This window comes from Callorhinus ursinus, unplaced genomic scaffold (assembly GCF_003265705.2).
Source record: "Callorhinus ursinus isolate GAN/ISIS: 27379988/994484 unplaced genomic scaffold, GSC_fseal_2.0 scaffold25, whole genome shotgun sequence".
Lineage (NCBI taxonomy): Eukaryota > Metazoa > Chordata > Mammalia > Carnivora > Otariidae > Callorhinus > Callorhinus ursinus.
The window spans coordinates 9,443,328-9,465,835 of record NW_027397087.1 but is presented as its reverse complement, the minus strand read 5'-3'; the positions used below and the strand labels follow the sequence as shown (position 1 = coordinate 9,465,835).

The window sequence follows — 22,508 nt, the reverse complement described above, 5'->3', positions numbered from 1 at the left end:
CCAAAAGAATGAGACTGAATAAAAAGAATGAAATTTCAGGGAATCCAGAAAGGCCTCTTTAGCTAAGTTCTATATCCAATTCTTGCTTGTTTAATTGAGTGTCTGAAGGAATAAAAAGAATAGCCTGGAAAGGGAACTGGGAGTTACCAAAGTCATCTACTCTACTTTGGTTAAAACTAATAACAACAAGGACTTTCAGTTATTATGTACTAGGAACGGTTTTTCATGTATTATCTTATTTAATCTTCCCAAGAATCCATGAAGTAGGCACTGTTATCTCCATTTAGAGAAAAGGAAATTGAGACTCATATTTAAGAAGTTAGAAAGAACATATAGTCATAGATAAAGGAGCAAAATAAGAAAAACGCTAGAAAAACTAGGTAGCATCTCAATTCCTCCAGAATATTCTTCACAGTGACTTTTTTTTTTTTTTTTGAGAGGAGGTGAGGGGAAGGGCAGAGGGAGTGGGAGAGAATCTTAAGTGGTCTCCATGGCCAGTGCAGAGCCTGATGTGGGGCTCAATCTCACAACCCTGAGGTCATGACCTAAGCCAAAATTGAGTCAGACACTTAACTGACTGAGCCACCCAGGAGCCCCAGAGTGGCATCATTATTATACTGGAAATGAATTTACACATCTCACATACCTCAGTGTTGGTTCACAAGATCCTCAGGAGTTTTCCAGGCGCAACTTAAAATTGGCCCCTGTATTTACTGGGCAGGATGAGACTGAAGAAAGAGGCTGGCTCCTCCAGGTTGGTAGGTGGCAGATTTAATAAGCAAGGGAACTTTATGAGGGTTGTCTTGGGAAGCTACAAGATGAGTAGATCCCCAAATCCATCTAGCAAATCTTAGAAGTTTATATGTGGAGGCCTTAACTGGGTTCTGTCATGTATACCATCCAGATGGTCTTAGCACATCGCTCTATCAAGGCTATGTCCTTGGGGCAGCTTTGGGGAGTGGGGAAAGCAAGTAGAACCCACATTCCAAGGATAGGGGAGAGGGTGAGGAGCTTCTAACTGCTGGGGTCCAGCTCACAGATCTACTGGTGGTCACATCTTCTTGATGACCTTCCCCCACCTAGACATTCCAGAGCTTTAGTATCCACATCTAAAAGCTCAGTAGTAATAAAAATTGATCAGCACTTATTGACGCTACTGTAGTACTAAATTAGCTTTTCTCTTTGAAGTAGACCTGTCTTTTTTAAAGATTTGAGAGAGAGGGGTTGGGGGAAGGGCAGAGAGAGGGAGAGAAGCAGACTCCCCTCTGAGCGTGGAGCCCGACGCAGGGCTCAATCCAATGAACCTGAGATCATGACCCAAGATGAAATCAGGAGGCAGACGCTTAAACAACTGAGCCACCCTGGCACCCCTATGTAGACCTGTCTTAACTTACCTCAAGCTTTTGAGTCAGACAGCCTAAAGGCCTGTGTGGCTATACTTTAACAGCAGACACTATATAATCTATCACATAGGATTCAGACAAGGGCCAGAAAATTTTAGTTACAAATTACAGGTTTTTTTATTTTGAAAAAGACTACTAGACAAAAAACCAGGAATATCAATTTTTGCGACATGATATATATATAAATATATATACACACAAATATAGGAAATCACATGAAGAAAAAACATACTACGATGTTTGAAACCAAGGTTGGGTTTGAAGAAATTTCTGAACTACAACTAAAACTTTGTTTAAATGACTAGACAATATTAGGTAATGTTCAAGATATTATGGCCAGTCTTCTATATCCAATTTATAAAAGTCAGCAAAGGAGACTTCAAAACATGATCCCTGGTTGTTCTGGCAGTTTTTTGGCAATGATCTTGCTTCCTTATGAACAACTACTTTACTCACTGTGTTGAGGTCTTCTCATGTTAAGAAGTGTGATGAATAAAAGGATCAGTGAACCCTGATGACAGAGAATGCAACGCATAAAAATACTGATGCTTCCATTTTTTTTTTTTAAAGCAAAAGAATACACTAAGTCTGAAAATAACCAGAGGTAGTTACAGTACTGATACAAATGAATACATACTGAGGCTTAGTATTAGGAACTGTTATTATACCACTTTTTAAAAAAGATTTATGGGGCACCTGGGTGGCTCAGTCATTAAGCATCTGCCTGGGGGGCTCCCTGCTCTGCGGGAAACCTGCTTCTCCCTCTCCCACTCCCCCTGCTTGTGTTCCCTCTCTCACTGTCTCTCTCTGTCAAATAAATAAATAAATAATCTTAAAAAAAAAAAAAGATTTATTTGAGAAAGGGTGTGCGAGAGAGCACAGAGGGGAGGGGCAGAAGGAGAGGGAGCATGGAGCCTGATGCACGGCTTGATCCCAGGACCCTGAGATCATAACCGACTGACCCTCCCAGGTGCCCCAATGTACTGCTCTTTTATATATACAATAATCTCAGGTAAAATATCTGAGCATTTTGTAAGGTAAATGTCTAAAAGTTTTACTATAACGTGCCTTTTTCTGTTCTTTGTTCTACCTTTCTTCTTTGCCTATCCTTAAGGCTGCCAGTGAACACCCTCAGGAATTTCTTCACATGTCAGGGTTTTGAAGACCACCCCACCCCCACCCTGAGGTTTGATGTTTTAAGGATTCACAGGATTCAGTGTATCACTGTATCCATGACTATGATTTATTACAACAGAAGCATACCAAGTAAAACAGCAAAGGGAAAACGTGCAAGGGACAAAGTCCAGGGGAATCCAAGCACAAGCTTCCAGAGTCCTCTGCTAGTGAAGTCACACAGGATATGCTTAATTCTCACAGCAACTAAGGTGTAACGTGTGAAATGTCTTTCATGAAAGTCATTAGAAATGCAGTGCCCAGGGTTATTATCATGGGTTAGCCACACAGGTATCTTCTGTTTAACATGTACCAAAATTCTAGACTCCCAGAAGGAAAGGTGTTCCGCACAAACCACATTATACAAACACTTCAGGCATAGTGAGCAACTCATCGGTGATAGTGGAAGGAACCCTGTTGAAATCTAAATTCCTAGAAGCCAGGCAAGGACCAACTTTGTAAGCAAGCCTTTCAAAGGATAGTAGTCAGGCCTGTTATGTTTGCTCTTTTCTATACACTTAGTAACTATCCCACAGGAAAAATCGACATACTTTCACTTGCAATAAGACTCTTCTAATTCAGAAACAAGCATTTAAAAAGAAGACATAATAGAGTCTGCTGTCTGAGATATGGCTAACGTACTCATGTTAATAAACTGTCATAGCTGTATTTGATTTTCAAGAGTTTTACTTAAAAGTAGAATGAAAATATATGAAAAACAAAGGAAAACTCAATTTGGTCTTAGTGAACTTGGAATCTTAGTACTTCAATAGCAGCAGAGCCTATAAATGCCCATATTACAACTGGCTAGAAATAGACTTCACATGACTACATATAATTAGGCAAAAATAAACAGTTGACAATCACTTGACATTAACAGTTTGGACATGAACTTTAGAAGTAAAAAGTAAAGAAGGCATTGTAACATCATGTTTATGAAGATAATTTTCTTCTGCTAGTATTTTGGGGATAGAAGAGGAAACTTCCTTTTGTTGTTCTCGCCATTTGAGTATATTCTCTGCCAGTTCTTCTGTTTCAGTCACCAACATATCCATTTTTGCTAATGCCATGCTCTGTAGTGTTTGAAAGAAGGGGAAAATAGGAGAAATTACATGTCATCAATACATCATTATTATATCATAAATGGTTATGATAGCAAAATGGTTATACCAAAAGTTCACACCTGACCTTTTCTAGCCCCTTAACACAAAGGCTTCTTAAAATTGTGTTCTCCCCACTTATTACAGAACATGCTTTTTATTTATGAGTTCACCTCTCCTTTGTCTTCAATCATCATCTCAAAGATGACCCATAATCTATATTGTAAAACCTACCTCCTTCCTAAAATTTTCCCACATTTGTCTACTGAATATCTCCACCTGAATGTACATTCAGTATCTCAAACTTTAATTTATTTTATTTATGATTTAATTGCAATTCAGCAATGATCAAAGATTTACTCTCTGTGGAAGGCATGTCAGAAAACAGTCATTAGCTTTTTGATTTCTTGATCCTCCTCACCCTCAGGTCACCAAAGCTAGTTACTTCATTACTTTGTCCAAAGAGCAGACACATTCTAGAAATTTGACATCACAAATCTCAAAGTTTACATAATCTTTTGTTTTCCTATGCTTTAAATCTTTTATCTGACTTTGGTTCATTTGCCTAGTCCTCTAACCTACAGTCTATCAAACTTTAATGGGTGTAGGAATCACCTGAGGCCAAAATGGAGTACCACTCTTCCCCAAAACAGCCAATGCTAATTTTCATGTCTTTCCTCACATTGCTGCTTTGGGCTAAACTATTCTTTCTGATGCAAATTTCACTGATTTTTCAAGATTCAGCTCACTACTAACTACCACATAAAACTTTACTGAAATATTCTTACCCGCATTCTACTCCCAATTTCCCTAAAGTAGAAGCAAACCCTCCCTTTTCTTTGCTTAATAGATAGCATCTTCTTTATAATTCTCTGCTGTATCCATTGCACAAAAATAATATTATAAAATAGAGAGTATCTGAGAGCTCACTAAATCTTGAGAATTTGAGGGCAGGGAGTGGTCATATCTGTTTTTCTCTCCTGATACCTATAGCATAACTCCTTGAACAATAAAGAGAACACATATTTATTAAATATTGGAATAAAACAATATAAAATGACTTCTAGAAAAGCTATAAAAAAGCCATCTTAATTTTATTTATTTTTTATTTTTTTAAAGATTTTATTTATTTATTTGACAGGGAGAGACACAGCGAGAGAAGGAACACAAGCAGGGGGAGTGGGAGAAGGAGAAGCAGGCTTCCCGCGGAGCAGGGAGCCCAATGCCGGGCTCGATCCCAGGACTCTGGGATCATGACCTGAGCCGAAGGCACACGCTTAACGACTGAGCCACCCAGGCGCACAGCCATCTTAATTTTTAAAAATAATTTATTTAGAGTATTTGCCATCAAAAAGTTAAACAGGGCGCCTGGGTGGCTCGGTTGGTTAAGCGACTGCCTTCGGCTCAGGTCATGATCCTGGAGTTCCGAGATCGAGTCCCACATTGGGCTTCCTGCTCGGCAGGGAGTCTGCTTCTCCCTCTGACCCTCTTCCCTCTCGTGCTCTCTGTCTCTCATTCTCTCTCTCTCAAATAAATAAATAAAATCATTAAAAAATAAATAAATAAAATCTTTAAAAAAAAAAAAGTTAAACAAAGGGGCACCTGGGCGGCTCAGTTGGTTAAGCATCCAACTCTTGATTTTGGCTCAGGTCATGATCTCAGGGTTGTAAGATCAAACCCTGCCATCATGCTCTGCACTGGGTGTGAAGCCTGCTTAAGATTCTCCCTCTCTTAAAAAAAAAAAAAAAGTTAAAGAGATCACACATTTGAGATTCTAGTATAAAAGAACTAAAGACAGCCAAATGTAAAGGAGTTGAGATACTTAAATGCTACTGTTAATACTCACCATTTTCTTTAGATTTTCATCTAAATGAGGGATATTTTTAATTGTTTCAAGATGGTTTTCTAATCTTTCAATGAAAGTTACTGCCAATTCCAGCAAATGTACCATGTAGCTACAAGAGGGAGAAAAAAGTCAACTATTTTTTTTTAGTTACTTTGTGTTCTTTTTTTTCTTTTCAATTAGGACTTTTAATACAAGATAAGAGAATTACAATCAACCCAGTGAGCCAATAATAACCCTTCTGCATTCATGGAAATACCAGTGATAAAAATGTCATTTTCTTTCACTCTAAGCAGAAATTAATTCAACATCCAAACAGAAAAAGAGAGACAACACTAATCATATCTGGTATCCAACCTAATATTAGCAAAACTTAATTTAAACCTAATTAATAATTAATAGTAATTTTCTCATATAAGTAATTTCCCTAGATTAAATCTCATTCCATTTCAATCTACTCATTCTCCATGAAGGGTGAAGATAATAAGAAGAATGTACTTGACTGAAACTGCCTACACCTAAAACCACTTTGAATCTTCGCATTTGCAAAATGCTTTAAAATCATTACGCAGTTCTTCTGATATATATAATGTATAACATATACATTAATGGTATCTTACTATACTGAATAGGTAACTGAATATATCCACAAGAAGGAATTTTTACATTTATTCTTTTACTACAAGATAACAAATCTGACACTTAAGAGAGGTACTGATTTGCTAAGGGTCAGCAAGTGAGGCACTGGTGGAGAAAGTTAGCAATCAGATCCCCAGATGTTTGATTCTTTACTATTGTTTATTATTATACTTGGAATACTCGTATGGGGAAAAGAGCAACAGAAAGCATGCCCATTCTATGGACTGGGAAACTGAGGCTAAAACCAATCATTTGCCCTAGGTTTTGAGGCATACAAACAACAGAAATGAGAGCACAACTCATTTGGTTTTTTTTCCTTTAGCTGACATGGTTTTCATCTCTCCCTGCTTACACTCCCTAAGAGAATTTTTACATATAGGCAACATTAACACAACAATAAGTTAACTTCATAGAAAATGGTCTATACATAATAAAAATAATTTTTACCCATCTTACTATATGTTATTGATCTAATTTCTTTCATTGAAGCCATTACATCATTCCCAAAACACACTGGGCAAAAGGAATGTCTTTTTCTTCACCACAGCTTCACTCTTTAAATGCATAAGATTTTCTTTCTGGTTGTATGTATCAGCATTAAAAATGTTAACAGTAACTAATATATTGTTTAATGAATTGCACTATGAAATAACTACTAGTCTAAACAAAAAATACCCGCAGGAAATATGTGGAACCATTAGTTTCTACTGTTTAGTTTAACCTGTGATAAACAGCTTCAATAGGCAAGTTTTCCTGGCACATGGGTTTCAACAGTCTTTGCCTGAGGGACCTCTTCTCTTTTAGCACTGCTTCCAAATGATTATTCATGCTTTGCAGAGTATGACATTTCTGAGCTATACAAACCAAAAACAGTAATCATAGTTAGCAATATGACAAGTTTCAAAATCACTAATAATTTATTTTTTGCTTTGGTATGACACTACCAGTGTCAAAAATTAATCCATTTCCCTCCTAAATATCTCCCCTTTGCTATCTTTAATATCAAAACCACTTTGCTTTCAATGATTTTCTCTTACTTTGCTTGCTGACACCAAATCCAGTGCTAAATTCTTTGTCTACATTATTCAACTCTACTCCTAGCTCAGTTTTTATATTATTTTTTAAAAGATTTTATTTATTTATTTGACAGAGAGAGACAAGTGAGGGAGGGAAGACAAGTGGGAGGAAAAGCAAGCTTCCCGCTGAGCAGGGAGCCCAATGCAGGGCTCGATCCTAGGACTAGGATCATGACCTGAGCCGAAGGTAGATGCTTAATGACTGAGCCACCCAGGCACCCCCTAATTCAGTTTTTATAGCCAGAGTCGTATTCTTCACATAAAATCTCTTTTCTCATCTCTGCCTCTAACATTCTACATGAAATTAAAAAATAAACATGTCTTACAAGCTATTTCTGATTATTTCAGTATTTTGCCCAGAATTCAGTTAATGGCTGCCAACTGACTCTTTTAAATTTTTATCTTGAAAAATTTCAAACTTACAGAAAAGTTTCATTGAACTCCCACATACATTTCACCTAGACTCACCAACTGTTAACATTTAGCTACATTTTTATTTCTTTCTCCACATACTCAATACATGTATTTTTGCTGACCCATTTAAGAGTAAGTTGTAGATACCATGAACTTCTACCCCTAAAACTTCAGCCTGTATTTCCCCAAATAGGAACATTCTCTTATGTAACCGTAAGTATCAAATTCAGAAAATTTAACAATGGTACAATACTACCAGTATTTAATACAATCCATATTGACATATGACCAAGTAACTCAATAACATCCCTTATAGTAAAATAAATCCGTAATCAAGTATTCAATCCATGACCACTGTGCTTTGACTGTTGAGTTCCTCTAGTCTCCTTTAATCTGGAAAGTTCCTTAGCCTTTCTTTGTCTTCAAGCTTTCCTGAATTGGAGGAGCTCCTACCTGGGTCACTTTTTATGCTATTTGCACTAGTCAAACCAAAAGGACTTCTATTTGAGCACAGAAGACTTTATTAGCTTTGGGGCAATACCTGAAAAAATTATGGTGTATCATAATGTATGATTAAGGTAATCCAAGAAAAAGTTGAAATTCCAATGATTACCCATTTCATCAAATTACTTACCCAAAAAGGAAGGATGAACAACATCTGCTGCATCTTTTTCTAGTCTTAAAAGTTCAATTTCCAGGTTTTTCTAAATTAAGAAGAAAAATAACATTCAGCTCGCGTAGAATGCTGCCTGAAGGCTTAAACTTAAGTAAAAAAAGGCATAGTCTTTAACCCATGAATATTGAGGCCGGGAGAGAGGAGGATTCGTTATGAGAGCCCAGGGGATTTACCAAAGATTTTCATTTTCGTGTTCAAGCCCTACTGCTGCTATTGCTACTACTACTAACTACTACTATAACTATTACTACAAATAAGTAAAAACTTATCCAGCTACATGCTAGACAATGTTCTAAGTGCAAGAGAACTGCTGCTGGAATCAACTTATTTTCCTGTACTAGAACTAGGAAGTAAAAAGTCCAACATAATTTACCTGGTAGATTTCAGCTTGAATATTTGTGATCTGCTGTAGTCTGGAGAAGTTCGCAAAGTAAGAAGCTGATTTCTTGGATATACTTAACATCTCCTATTGGTAAATGAACAGAGAAAGCAGCAGTGTGTCACAAAAAGTTTGTGTGCATTGGAATAGCATATCTATGGGCTTAAAACATGAGGATTTATTATGTCCAACACTGCCCTTGAAAAATGAAGTAGAGTTTAACAGTAGCAATGTATGTTTCCTGTTTTTATGTTTTTGGTTTTTTTTTTTTTAAAGATTTTATTTATTTGACAGAGAGAGACACAGTGAGAGAGGGAACACAAGCAGGGGGAGTGGGAGAGGGAGAAGCAGGCCTCCCACCGAGTGGGAAGCCCAGCGTGGGGCTCGATCCCAGGACCCTAAGACCATGACCTGAGCCGAAGGCAGATGCCTAATGACTGAGCCACCCAGGCGCCCCATATTTCCTGTTTTTAAAATATTCACTATCTGGGTACCTGAGTACTCAGTGGGTTAAGCATCAGACTCTTGGTTTTGCCTCAGGTAGTGATCTTGGGGTCCTGAGATAAGAGCCTGGCATTATCCTGTATGCTCATCGTGGAGTCGGCCTGGGATTCTTTCCCTCTTCCTATCCCTCCCCCTCTGCCCCTCAGCCTGCACGTGCTCTCTCATTCTCAAATAAATATTCTTTTTTTTTAAAGATTTTATTTATTTATTTGAGAAAGAGAGAGACAGAGTGCAGGGAGCCCAATAGGGGGCTCAATCCCAGGATACTAGGATCATGACCCCAGCTGAAAGCAGACACTTAACTGACTGAGCCATCCAGGCGCCCCTAAATAAATCTTTAAAAAAAAAAAAAAAGCACTAAATATTCACTATCACAAATCCTTTGGCCAAATATTTTAAAAAATGAGAAAAAGAAACATGACTTAATCACTTTGTCCTATTTCCTAAAGTACTCTGCACAATACCTCTGAATTAGGGACAGCTCTCAGAGAAGGCTAAGGTTAAGAAGGATGAGCTTGAGGTTGTTGGAGAATTACTCCTACACAAATCAACAAAACCTAGTTTCTGACCTTCCTGGGGCTAAAATTAAATACTTTCCCACCATGGAATCATTTATCTGATTCATTAAATGACCTCTATTGGCTATAACTCATTCATACTGTCTCTTTTCACATACTCACTCTCTTAAAGGAATGTTCTGTCCAGGTGGAATTATTCTAAAAAGCTTACCCGCTCCTTTTTATCCTGTAATTCTATGCAAAATATTGCTTGCATATACTGCCTCCTTAAATTGCAGGTTACTTCAGAATAAGAATATTGTTCATCCCCTGGCTTGATCCATAATTTTCTGTATCCTCTTCTTCTTTTCAAGAATATTAGCACATTTAGAGATCTTTAGAGATCTTATAGGCAAAGGGTTGGGAAATGATAGTCCATGATCTAAATGCAGCCCACTGCCTGTTTTTGTACAGCCCATAAGCTAAGAATGGTTTCTATAGTTTTTTAATGCTGGGTAAAAAAGAAAAAGAAACAGTATTTTATGACACAGGAAGACAATATGAAATTCAAATTTCAGGATCCAGAATAAACTCAACTGCTCCCATTCATTTACTTATTATCTCTGCCTTCTTTCATACTACAATAGACTAGATGAAACCATATTGACCTAAAAGCCTCAGATACTTACCCTCTGGTCCTTAATAGCAAAAATTCGCTGACCAAAGATAACCAATTTTATAAGCATTTACTGAGTTAGACAATCGAGATTGAAGGATGGATGAGAAGGAAAAGGTATTCTAGTATTAACATATATGTGAAAAGGAAGGAAAGATGAGATCTGAAAACATAGTTTCCTACATAATCGTGGAAGATCTTGATAGCTGTGACAAGCAATTATAATGCAGGAAATGAGAGTAATTCAAGGTTTCCTGGTGAAGAAGTAACATGATCATATATAATATATATTTTAGAAATGTAAATGGGGATAGTATGGAAAATAAAACTAATGAGGCTGGGGGGACAGTAAGGAATAGGGAGTGACTACTTAATGAGTATGGGTTTTCCCGGGGGTTGATAAAAAAGTTTTGAAAATAGTTTCACAACATTGTGACTGTACTTCATGCCACTGAATCGTACACTTTAAGATGGATAAAATGGTAAATTTTATGAGCATTTTACCACCAAAAAAACTCGCCACTGGGGCGCCTGGGTGGCTCAGTCATTAAGCGTCTGCCTTCAGCTCAAGTCATGATCCTGGAGTCCTGGAACCTAGCCCCGCATCAGATCAAGCCTCCCATTGGGCTCCCTGCTCAACAGGGAGTCTGCTTCTCCCTCTGCCTCTTACCCTGCTCATTCTCTCTCTCTCTCTCTCTCTCTCTCTCTCTCTCTCTCTCTCGGTCTCTCTCTCAAATAAATAAATAAAATCTATTAAAAAAAACAAAAAAACCCATCACTCTGGTAACTAGCCAACAACATAAAACAAACAAACAAAAACAAACAAAAATACTAGGTGAGAGAAAGGACTGGAGGTTGAATATTTAGACAAGTGGCTACTACAGCATTCCAGGTGAGAAGATGAGAATGTGGACTAGGTCAGTAGCAGTTAAAAAAGGAAAAGGAAGGCAGAGATGTGAATCCCTGGAGAGATGAAATGGATAAATCCTGGTTGATATGGGGTATTAGGGATAAAGTCAAGTCAATATTGACTCTGAGGGGACGCCTGAGTGGCTCAGTTGGTTAAGCGTCTGCCTTTGGCTCAGGTCATGATCCCAGGACCCTAGGATCGAGTCCCGCATCGGGCTCCTTGCTCAGTGGGGAGCCTGCTTCTCCCTCTGCCTGCCACTCCCCCTGCTTGTGCTCTCAATATATCAAATAAATAAAATCTTTAAAAAAAAAAACATTGACTCTGAGGAGCCCTAGTGACTGGACAGATAGATACGTCATGCCATGAGGAAGATAACACAAGATACTTTACTGATGGCAAAATTGAGGTTTGGGGGAGCAATGTATTAGTTTAATTTCATTCTATAAATACATATCATGGCTGAAATAAGGATGAATCTAATCTACTGAATTTCCATCATATCTGCATAACTCTTTTACTCTTCTTTTCTGCTCTTAGGTAGAAGGTAAATGAAAAGTAAAACATCTCCCATTTCTCACTGTAACTTACTCATTCTCTGGCATCTCTTCAACCCTCCCTGTGTATATGCTAATCTTAACTATACACATGGAAACTAGTAAACTGTTGGGTTCAACAGCAGGGTAATGGAGCTTAGCCAAGAACATGTAAGAGAAACCAATGGAAAATAACAATGTTCAAGGGAGAGCCAAAAGGAGAGAGGAAAGAAAGAATAGCCAAATTTCTCTAATAAATAGAAATTCTAATTACTTGAGGATTGTGACTTAGCCTTATATCTAAAAAAAAAAAAAAAAAAAAAAGGCTAGGATTGGGGAATACAGAAAAGTTTTTACCGTTGACTACTGCTATTATATATTATATAATTTACATGCCAGGAAAGGGACACTGAAAATGAAAGGATCCTGAAAAGGGAGTCTGTTTAAGGTGTTTCTGTTCATTCTGTTGCTAGGCACAAGAAGCTGAAATCCAAGACTTTTATGTATAATATAAAAATCCTGATAACACTGTGTACAAAATATATATACGTATAAACTTGTGTCTTTGGGCATCCTTTCTTCTTTTTTGTCCTTTCTACTTCATACTGAATTCTAGCCGAGGGACATTAAAAGGGAAACAGTGTAGCAGAGAAATTAAAAGCAGAGGCTTTAAAATGGGGGAGGGGAGGGACGCCTGGATGGCTCAGTCGTTAAGTGTTTGCCTTCCGCTCGGGTCATGGTCCCAGGGATCTGGGATCGAGCCCTGCATCGGGCTCCCTGCTCAGCAGGAAGCCTGCTTCTCCCTCTCCCACTCCCCCTGCTTGTGTTCCCTCTCTCGCTGTGTCTCTCTCTGTCAAATAAATAAAATCTTTAAAAAAATAAAAATAAAAATAAAATAAAATGGGGGAGGGGATATAGAGGTGGGCAGGGCACACTGAGAAAATAAGATTTATATATATAAATGTATAAACATACACATAAATATGTAAACTATATATATGTCTATATATATATCTCTATATAGTGTATGTATATGTATTTGATTGAGCTATCATGACTCACTAAAGCTTGCCAGAAAAATAGGATGTAAGGCCAATAAAGCAGTCCCAGGGCAGGGCACCTGGGTGGCTCAGTCGTTAAGCGTCTGCCTTCAGCTCAGGTCATGATCCCAGGGTCCTGGGATCGAGCCCCACATAGGGCTCCCTGTTCCGCGGGAAGCCTGCTTCTCCCTCTCCTACTCCCCCTGCTTGTGTTCTATCTCTGTCAAATAAATAAATAAAATCTTTAAAAAAAAAAAGCAGTCCTAGGGCACAAACAAATACCCCATTTATCCTACAGAGAGTTACCTATACCTTTCTTTCACTAAATCATTGCTTAATGGATATAGATCAAAACAAAACAAAACTCAAACAAGCTATATTTTCTGGAAGAGTTGCATCATATTACAATTTTAAGCATCACTTGATTTTTTTAATGCAAATGGGATGACGTGCACTTAAGGGATAGACTAAAGAGATCATATAACATTATTTTGAAAGAACCAATGCTAAATCCTTCTAATAAAAATAGATTTTCATATGTAAAGTTTGCTTAAAGTAAAATCATACTACAAATCTGTGAAGTTTCCTCATTGGGACTAGTTGTGTAGTAAAATTGTAAGATGGTCTTAAAGAGCTATGGATTGGCAGATTTTACCTGAGGCAAAATAGATAACTGTCTAATTAGTGCCACTTGGACACTAGGAAGAGCCTCTTCAAAACAACTTCTACCCCAACAAACAGCTGACTTATCAATGTCAAAATTCTCTTAGGTGTTTAATTCTCAAACCAATACACTCTAGAGGGATAAGTCCCAAATGTCTTACAGTATGAGTTTACCAAATTACTTTGTTACAGCACTAAACAATGCAGTGAGACTACCAGGTGATTTGGTAGGAAGAAAACACATGAGATAAGAGAAGGTGAGAACTGGGGGAGTGCTATAGTTAGGTTTTGCCTATTTTCCAATGCATTCATTTGTACCCCCCCGCCAAAATCTTTAAGGTCTGGTTACTAGAACCTCGGCTAATCTACAAGAATTCTTCATCAGGAGTTTAAACTCTTTCAAGATAGTGTCATAGTATCATCTATCACAGTTCATCTTAGAGATGATACAATGTGTCAGAAAAGGGAGCGCTCTGTGATCTATTTCACTGGTTGACTGACTTTGGGTAAATTTCTTGGTCTCCTTAGGCCTTAGTTCCATTAAAAAAAAAGATTTATTTACTTATTTGAGAGAGAGAGAGAGATAGGGAAAGCACGCGCGCAAGTGAGCAGGAGGGGCAGAGAGGGAGAGGAGAATCGTAGACTCCCTGCTGAGCGTGGACCCCCCCCCCAGGTGGGCTCCAGGCCAGGGCCTTGGGCCAAAATCAAGAGTCAAGAGGCGGAGGCTTAATCAACGGAGCCACCCAGGCGCCCCTTTACTTTCTTCATCTTAAAAATAGTGTACAGTAGGGGCGCCTGGGTGGCTCCCTGGGTTAAGCCTCCCACTCTTGATTTCGGCTCAAGTCCTAATCTCAAGGTCCTGGTATAAGAGCCCCACCCCCTGCTCAGCTGAGCAAGGAGAGTCGGCTTGAAATTCTTTCCCTCTGCCCCTCCCCACCCTCTTTCTCTCTTTAATAAATAAATCTGTAAAACAAACAAACAAACAAAAACAGTGTAAGGTACAATTCTCTAATGACTCTTCTAAGTATACAAAGTTATGTATTTACCATAAATCTTCCATCGTGTTCATACAGCTAATCTCCGCGTATGATTTTACCTTTCTACTTCTCCGTTTCTTTTTTAGCGAAAATCCTCAACTTTCTCGTTATCTCAAAATTTCTTTCCCTCCATCTCACTTTCCCCATTCACTTGTCACTTGGATTCCATTATTCCCTCATATCTTTAATTTCTCCTAAAACTACAACCTCTGAGACTAATCTGCCTCTTCTCTGATAATTACTCCCCTCCTGCATTCACGTTCCAAGGTCTTTCGGGTCTTTCTCAACATTTTAAAAAATTTCTTTATTTTTTTAAGTATTATATATGTACTTTATTTTAAAGTTGAATGCTTCCCCTGACGCTCTCCTGTACTCAGCGTCTCCCGCCCCAAATAGGCTTCAATACCTCACACAAACAAGCGTTGTTTGGGAACGTTTGTGTTTTAACACTTACCCGTATTTCCCAACCCCCCACCCATTACAATATACAGGCGGTATCACTGAGTGAGAAAAAGCGGAAGAAGACTGATCTTTATTATCTCTCACGAACTGACCCAGGATAAATCGCCCGCAGACATCTGAAACTCGTCTACTCAGAGCCCCGCTTTGGCACAACCACTGCAGAACCGTCGCTACTTGTTGCCTGGAAGGGCCTCCATCGGCCTCTACTCCAGCACAGCCCCCCACCCAGCACCACCACCTCACAGCCATCTTCTGTCGCCATCGCCGCCCACGCACCTGAGTGACCATCCCCGAAGCTACGAAATGGCCTAGCAACAGCCCGGCAGCACTTGGCGCGGACGCGGGATCCCAACGGTTGGCAGCAGCCATGGCGCGATAAGCGAGTGAAACGTACGGAGAACGTGCGACGCGGATCGATGACGTCACAGGGCGTTTCAGTCCGGGCGGAAGCCCGGGGAGCGCATCCCGGCCGAGCGCGGGCCGAGGATTTTCCCTTGCTTAGCCGGCTGTGAGCTGAGGGGTAGGAGACGAGTCCCGCGCTCCCCGATCATTCGTAGGCTCCAGCGGCGTCAGGCCTCGGAACAGCTGTAAAAGCTGTTGGCCCTGGTGGTCGGGTTGTTCTTCCCTTTCTTCCTTGCCACTTTTAGTTGGTCCCCAAGATTTGGGCGTCGGCAGGTGACAGCTTGGGCATGAGAGCCGAGAGGCGGATGGGGTGGCTGGATGCCTGGACTGAGCGGTGACAGCTGCGCTTCCTTCCTGCAGGGACCTGAGCCGCGGCCCTAGAATGGGAAACAGTGCCCTCCGTGCTCATGTGGAAACCGCGCAGAAAACTGGTGTCTTTCAGCTTAAGGACCGTGGGCTGACCGAGGTGAGCCTGGGAGGGGACCGACCAGAGAAATTAAAGGGGGAGGGACGGCGGGGGTGGTGAAGTTAATCGGTGAGGAATTCTCCGCGCTGTGAACCCCTTTCTCCAGTTCCCCTCAGAGTTGCAGAAGCTGACCAGCAATCTAAGGACCATCGACTTGTCCAACAACAAGATCGAGAGCCTACCGCCTATGATTATAGGAAAGTTCACTCTGCTGAAGAGCCTCTCCTTGAACAACAACAAACTGAGTATGGCTTTTGCGCCTGGGAAGCTTTTGCTAGTGATCAGCTGTTAAAAAGGGTGGTTTTCTCTTACAAGCTGATTTTTGTTGTTGTTATGAAACCGTACTGAGAGCTCAAGACGCAGGAGGATATCAGAGTCCTTGAACCTATCTCTTGTAATTACATCTACACGCCTCCTCTGGTGGTGTAATGATTGGTACTGGCTTAATTTGGACTTGAAAGGGAAGACCATCTTTGGGATGTAATGTAAACAGAGCTAATTTTGCTGCTAATTTAGAAAGGGGGGTGTAATGGGAAGGGGAGGGCCTAACAAATGCCACAAAATTGCTATCGGATTCTGCAGAGGTCCTTTTACAAAAGGAGCCCAATATACACATAAATACTTGCCTGTATTTTGATGGCACCCTCACTTTCTGAAGACTATGTTGGTAAAATGCAATACTTAAAAATGGCACATGTGGGAATTTTATGTGTATCAGTAGGAGGCATATAAGGTGGCCATATAGTTTTTCTAAACTTTGTCTAAGGTATGTCTCAGCTGTATCAGATTCAGGTTTTTAATTTTTTTCTTTGCCAGCTATTCTTCCTGAGGAGTTATGCAATCTGAAAAAACTAGAGATGCTAAGCCTAAACAACAATCACTTGAGAGAACTACCGTCTACCTTTGGGCAACTGGCAGCCCTCAAGACCCTGAGCCTCTCTGGGAACCAGCTACGAGCACTACCACCACAGCTCTGTAGCCTACGGCACTTGGATGTGGTGGATCTCTCCAAGAACCAGATTCGGAGCATACCTGACATAGTGGGGGAGCTGCAGGTCATCGAACTCAATCTCAACCAGAACCAGGTCTAGAGCTTAAGGTTTTTTTCCTACATCATGTGGGTTTACAGTCACCTGTATAATCCATTCTTTTCTAAACTGTAGTCATGGAGCTGGGTATCAGGCTAGATGAGCAGTATAGTCCATGGGCTGGACTACTTTCAAAGCTAAAAGTGCTATGGAATTAGTTGCGTAGGTGTTTTTAGGAGAGTGGGATGGGTAATGGGGTGAGATAATTTCAAAAGTTAAACTGTCTCACAAATCTTGGAGAATTCAGATCCTCCTCAAATATGCCTCAAATCACCTAGCAAGGAGCTATGTCAGGTGGAGTGGAAAAGAGGCTTTAACTCATAGGTTCTTGGAGTTGGACAAGAGATAATTCATTGTCCCTTTTTTGACATCTTTGTCAAGTGTGTCCTGCTTTTACTGAAAATTCATAACTGACAGGCTTTCTGGCCTGTCATTGTTAGACAGCTTTAATTGAAATATTTGAAATTTGTTTCCATTACTTTGGAAGCTCTGGTTAATATGTATCTGACTGGAGAAATAATCCTTGGTCTAGACATAAGGCTTAATGATGAAACATTAAACATAGTGAGACTAGGTGGCCTTTAATTTTTTAGCGCCTACAGTTTTAGATTTGCACAGTCCAATACAACAGCCACATATGGCTGTTAAAATTCATTTAATAAATAAAATCTTAAAAAAAATAAAATAGATTTAAAAATTAAGTTCCTCTGTTGCCACTAGCTATATTTCAAGTGCTCAAAAGCCGGATGTGGCAACCATATTGAACCACAAAGATATAGATTTCAATCACTGCCAAGTTTTATTGTACAAAACTGTTCTAGATTGTAGTAATCTTACATTATGATAAAATTCAGTCTATCTTTGAGGAGACTGCCTCACCTTTTCCATGAGAATGGATATTCTTGTATGTTGAGCTTTGGGGAAAAAAATTGTGAATATTTGAAAAAAACTTATGGGAAAACATTGTTCAAGAAATACTAGCTGCATAGCTGCACACTCACCCCATTCACCTAGGCTGCTGCCCTATAATCACTTGTTCTGATTTTAGCATGGACCACATTAACCAGAAGAGCTTGTGAAGAGATCACTGGGTCCCTACCCTCCGTGTTTGTGATTGAGTAGGTCTGGAGTGGGGTCTGAGATTTTACTTCTTAAAAAATTTTTTTATTAACATATAATGTATTATTTGTTTCAGGGGGAGAATTTACATTTTTTAAGGTTTTTATTGGGATGCCTGGGTCGCTCAGTTTCTTAAGGGTCTGCCTTCCACTCAGGTCATCATCCCAAGGGCCCTGGGATCGAGTCCCCCATTGGGCTCCTTGCTCAGTGGAGCCTGCTTCTCCCTCTGCCTGTCCCTCCCCCTGCTTGTGCACGTGAGTGCTCTCTCTGACAAAATCTTTAAAAAAAATAAAAAGATTTTTTAGAGAGAGCGCATGCACGTGCACACATAAGCAGGGGGTGGAGCAGAGGGAGAGGATCTCAAGAAGACTCCTGGATGAAGGTGGAGTTCAAGGTGGGGCTCCATATCACAACCCTAAGATCATGACCTGAGCCGAAATCAGAAGTCGGACACTGAACTGACTGACCCAGCCAGGCACCCCTGAGAATTTATATTTCTAACAATTTCCCAGGTGATGGTCTGAAATGATACCAGGTAGAGTAAATATAATTTGGTGACTTGGAGCATTTAAAGGGCAAAAGAAGTGAATGAATCAAAGATAATTGTTCAAGGGCCTAAAAGAGTGGTGCTGCTGAGTGGACAAGCTTTGATTATGATGGTGACTCATCCCAACAGAAATGTTTTATTAAAAATTGGAGACATGGGAGTGGAATAGACATGAGCAGATATGAATATAGACACAGATTTTCAGGTCTTAACAGAATTGATTGCTTTAAGAAAGGATGAGCTTTTTAGGAGGACGTTTAGAAAGAAGATCCAATGTTAGAGACTGCTGCTTGAAAATGTCCATAGGAACAAGGGGGCGGGGGGAGCCAAAAATCAGCAATAATTCAAAAGAAGAAAAGTCCAGTATTTAGGTACAGGGAGTTTCAAAAAAGTGGTAGATGATAGTCAAACCAATAGGGAATGAGGACCGTGAATCCTTGACTTCGGCAGTGTAGCGGTCAGCATCTTCTTACACATAAAAGATGGGCAGTGAATGTAAATGCACCAAAATGTTTATGGTGGTAGATTAGAGGTAACTTTTTTCCTTAAACTTATGTGATGCTCAAATTTTCTGCAATGAACAGTGCTTTTATTAGGACATTTTTGTTTCTAAAAAGCCACCAGTAACCTTCAAACAGCATCTTTTTCCAAAAAGTGGAGGAGTAACAGAAGCTAGATAACATAGGCTTTGGAAATGGGTAGGTGGTGAGAAAATGGAGGCGGTAAAAGAAAGAACTAGGACAAATGGGCAAGTTTTTGTTTTAATTTAGTAAAAAAAAAACAAAAAAAACATTATAGTAGTGCTTTTACTTTTTCCTATAATTCTTTTTTGTTCAATAGATATCTCAGATCTCAGTAAAGATATCTTGCTGTCCTCGCCTTAAAGTTCTTCGCCTGGAAGAGAACTGTCTTGAGCTCAGCATGCTGCCACAGAGCATTCTCAGTGATTCCCAGATCTGTCTGCTTGCTGTGGAAGGCAACCTTTTTGAAATAAAGAAACTTCGAGAACTGGAAGGATATGATAAGGTATGTATTAGTGTACTTCATCATTGTTCCAGAGATAATGGTGAAGTAACCCACATGAACATTTATAGCTACAGGATGTATGCATAATCCTGTTTATGTCAACAGGATTTGTTCCCCATTTTGGAGGTGGATTCTAAAAATTAGCAAACGGTATTGTGCCAAGGTAACTTTTCCTCCAGGTAGCTTATTGTAAAGCATTTTGTCTTCTGATGGGTGTCTTATTAAAATATAAGGGAAAAACCCCAAAGCTATGTGCTTTAAATTTGCATTTAGAATAGGTCGATTTTGAAGATGAAAAAGACCATATCCAATAAAAATCTAAATAAAAAAAATCACAAAATCCTAATAAAAAAATAGGCTAATATTTGCTTGGGCCAAAATACCACATATTCTTCTTTTATGATTTTTAGTACATGGAGAGGTTCACAGCCACTAAGAAGAAGTTTGCATGATGTTCTCCAGGAGCACGGGAACCTCACAGGACACTGACATGGAATCTCTTGCAATCTGGCTGAATCAAAGGCTCCTTTTGTTGTCAAGGATTATCTGCAGCAAGGAGATGATACTCCCGCAGATATTTCAATGATCTTTTCCCTTTCCAGGGCTCGTCTTAAGCAAGCTAAAAAATCAAGGGACAGTAAGAGTCCTCCATTTTGAGTCATGGATAAGGGTAAAGGACAGTGTTGACCATCAAAACCATCATTAGTCTGGCTTTAAGAAAAACAATAGCTCATTTGCTATTTATACAATGAAGGGATGCTGCTTGGTCACAGAATCACTCCGTATCACAGCTTGAAATTTCATGTTTAGTTTCAGTGTATGAACTTTCATAAAGTCAGTTGCCATTCCACCTGCATTAACATTTCATATTTTTATGAAATATAGTTTGTGAGAGGCTACTATGGTTAATCTAGGATTTATGATTTTATTTCAGTCCATCAGTTCAATCGCACTGTGTATACTTGGAATTTAGAATGTACATAAATATGTGACTGTCTTGATTAAAAGTGTATTGTGTCAGAGAAGCACCAACACAACACTAAGAGATGTTCCCCAAGGCTGCAGTAGCAAATTTTTTACTATTGCATGTGCCTTACTGGTAGAGGGCTCTGAAGAGCTAAAACCATATATGCAAAACTTGTAAGATACAAAGGGTTGTAATAATCAAGATTTTCCTGAAGCTTTGTTAGAAATAATGTCTTACTTCTGGTAATCCTTTTCCCTTTTTGCGTTTATAATTCTACTAATCAAATTAGCTATCCAAAAACTATTGCTACAATATTTTAAAATAACCTATGTTTATAAAGTTTATTCTCTGGATGAGAGAATATACTAAATAAAGAATTTTTAATGAACTTCCGCTGGAAAAAGTGTTAATCCTTCAAAGGAAGAAGACAGGAGAACTTTAACCTCTGTGTGGCCCTTTGTTTGAAAGTAAACTGATTAGAAAGAAATGTTTCTTAAGGTGCAGGAGTACTGAAATGCCTTCATGTGACTGATAAGCATTTTGCAGTACTAAAACCATGCTTATTAAGAGAAACAAAGTACAAAGCTAGATGACGTCAGGTTGTTACTGACATGAACCTTTCGGAGACTACCACTCTCAAATGTTCTGAGGTTTTGCCTTTGGCAGGGCAATTTAGCTTGTATTGTCAGTTCTTGTTTTATTAACCTAGTTTAACCATTAAGTCAGTAGATCACAACAGCTTAGTGTTAGAGAAAGTCTCTCTGACTTTAAATCTGATCCATATTCTAAATCTGATCCGTATTCTCTATTTCCCATGTTATTTTCTGTTTCTCAACATGGGGAGGGATGGATGGGCTGCCAGTTTATCGTTAGCAACTGAGTTTTGCTTTTTGTAAACTTCAATGCTTAATCTTTTTGGTCTAAACAATGTTTCTCTAGATTCTTTATCAGTGCTTAACATCTAATAAATCAGAGCTTCTAAAGTAAACAACTTAAATGTCCCCAGACATTTAATTAACTGGAGTTAAAAATATCCCCCATCTCTGAGAATCAGTGACTGCTAGCTTTCACAACTTGTACCTAGCCTTATTTCCAGATACCCTTTCTTCACTCTTATTTAACCTGCCCAGTCATACCAGATTATTCTGCTCCTTAAACCCACAGTGCAGTGTCTCCCCTGTAACTGCCTTTACATTGTTTGCTCAGTCAGGAATGTCTTTTCTCACTAACATGCTCCTTCTATCCAAAACCCATTTTAAGTCTAAGCCAAATGAATTGCTCCCCCATCTGTTATGATAGCACTTCCCACATTCTATATTCATCTATCTCTTGCTAGAATGAGCTACTTGTGGGCAGGAACTATGTAAAGTAACATGCCCAGATTTATAATGCACAAGTATTCAGACTTACCTGTGAGCTAACATAACGAAGTTGGTTAACTTGTGTGTGGTCTGGAGACCCATATTCTAGTTTGGCCACCAGCCCTAAGTCACCCACATTCTTTTAGAACTTGGTTGGAAGTCAGTGTAGTATATTAAGCTCATGGGCCTTGGAGTCAGAAAGATCCTGGTTTGAATACACAGTCTGTCATTTACTAGCTTTGTGAATCTGAGCAATTTATGCTCATCTGTAATATGGTGAATACCTCCAACCTTTCAGGTTTGTTATGAGGATATGGTAAAAAGATACATAAAGGCATTTTAGCAGGGTGCCCACGACAGAGTAAGCAATCAATAAATGGTGCCATTTATTTCACCTGTAAAGCATTAAAATAGAAGTTAGCAAGTCATTATAGAAATGGTAGGCTTGGAGCAAATACTACATTAAAAAGGATGAAAACAAATGACTAGAGAGTAAGGAACTTGAAT

General features: G+C 39.2%; 2 protein-coding genes across 5 annotated transcripts; one reads left to right on the top strand and one right to left on the bottom strand.

Annotated features, from left to right (window-relative positions):
- Positions 1-1,894: 1,894 nt before the first annotated feature.
- Positions 1,895-15,449, bottom strand: HAUS2 (HAUS augmin like complex subunit 2). Of its 2 annotated transcripts, XM_025884629.2 has the most exons (6): positions 15,302-15,449; positions 8,698-8,790; positions 8,283-8,352; positions 6,880-7,012; positions 5,523-5,631; positions 1,895-3,649 (listed from the first exon to the last, which is right to left on the bottom strand). In XM_025884629.2, exons 1-6 carry the CDS (start codon positions 15,392-15,394, stop codon positions 3,440-3,442), a joined length of 708 nt encoding a protein of 235 aa, XP_025740414.1. In that variant the 5' UTR covers positions 15,395-15,449; the 3' UTR covers positions 1,895-3,439. The 2 variants fall into 2 exon arrangements, with proteins under 2 accessions (XP_025740414.1, XP_073732977.1); XM_073876876.1 differs by lacking the exons at positions 6,880-7,012; positions 15,302-15,449 and having other exon boundaries at positions 8,698-8,767.
- Positions 15,397-20,529, top strand: LRRC57 (leucine rich repeat containing 57). 3 transcript variants are annotated; one of them, XM_073876875.1, is made up of 6 exons: positions 15,397-15,415; positions 15,788-15,893; positions 16,000-16,138; positions 16,710-16,978; positions 19,488-19,673; positions 20,084-20,529. In XM_073876875.1, the coding sequence occupies exons 2-6, from the start codon at positions 15,810-15,812 to the stop codon at positions 20,123-20,125; spliced, it is 720 nt and encodes a 239-aa protein (XP_073732976.1). In that variant the 5' UTR covers positions 15,397-15,415; positions 15,788-15,809; the 3' UTR covers positions 20,126-20,529. The 3 variants fall into 3 exon arrangements, with proteins under 3 accessions (XP_073732976.1, XP_025740412.1, XP_025740413.1); XM_025884627.2 differs by having other exon boundaries at positions 15,409-15,545; XM_025884628.2 differs by lacking the exon at positions 15,397-15,415 and adding an exon at positions 15,571-15,700.
- Positions 20,530-22,508: the final 1,979 nt, after the last annotated feature.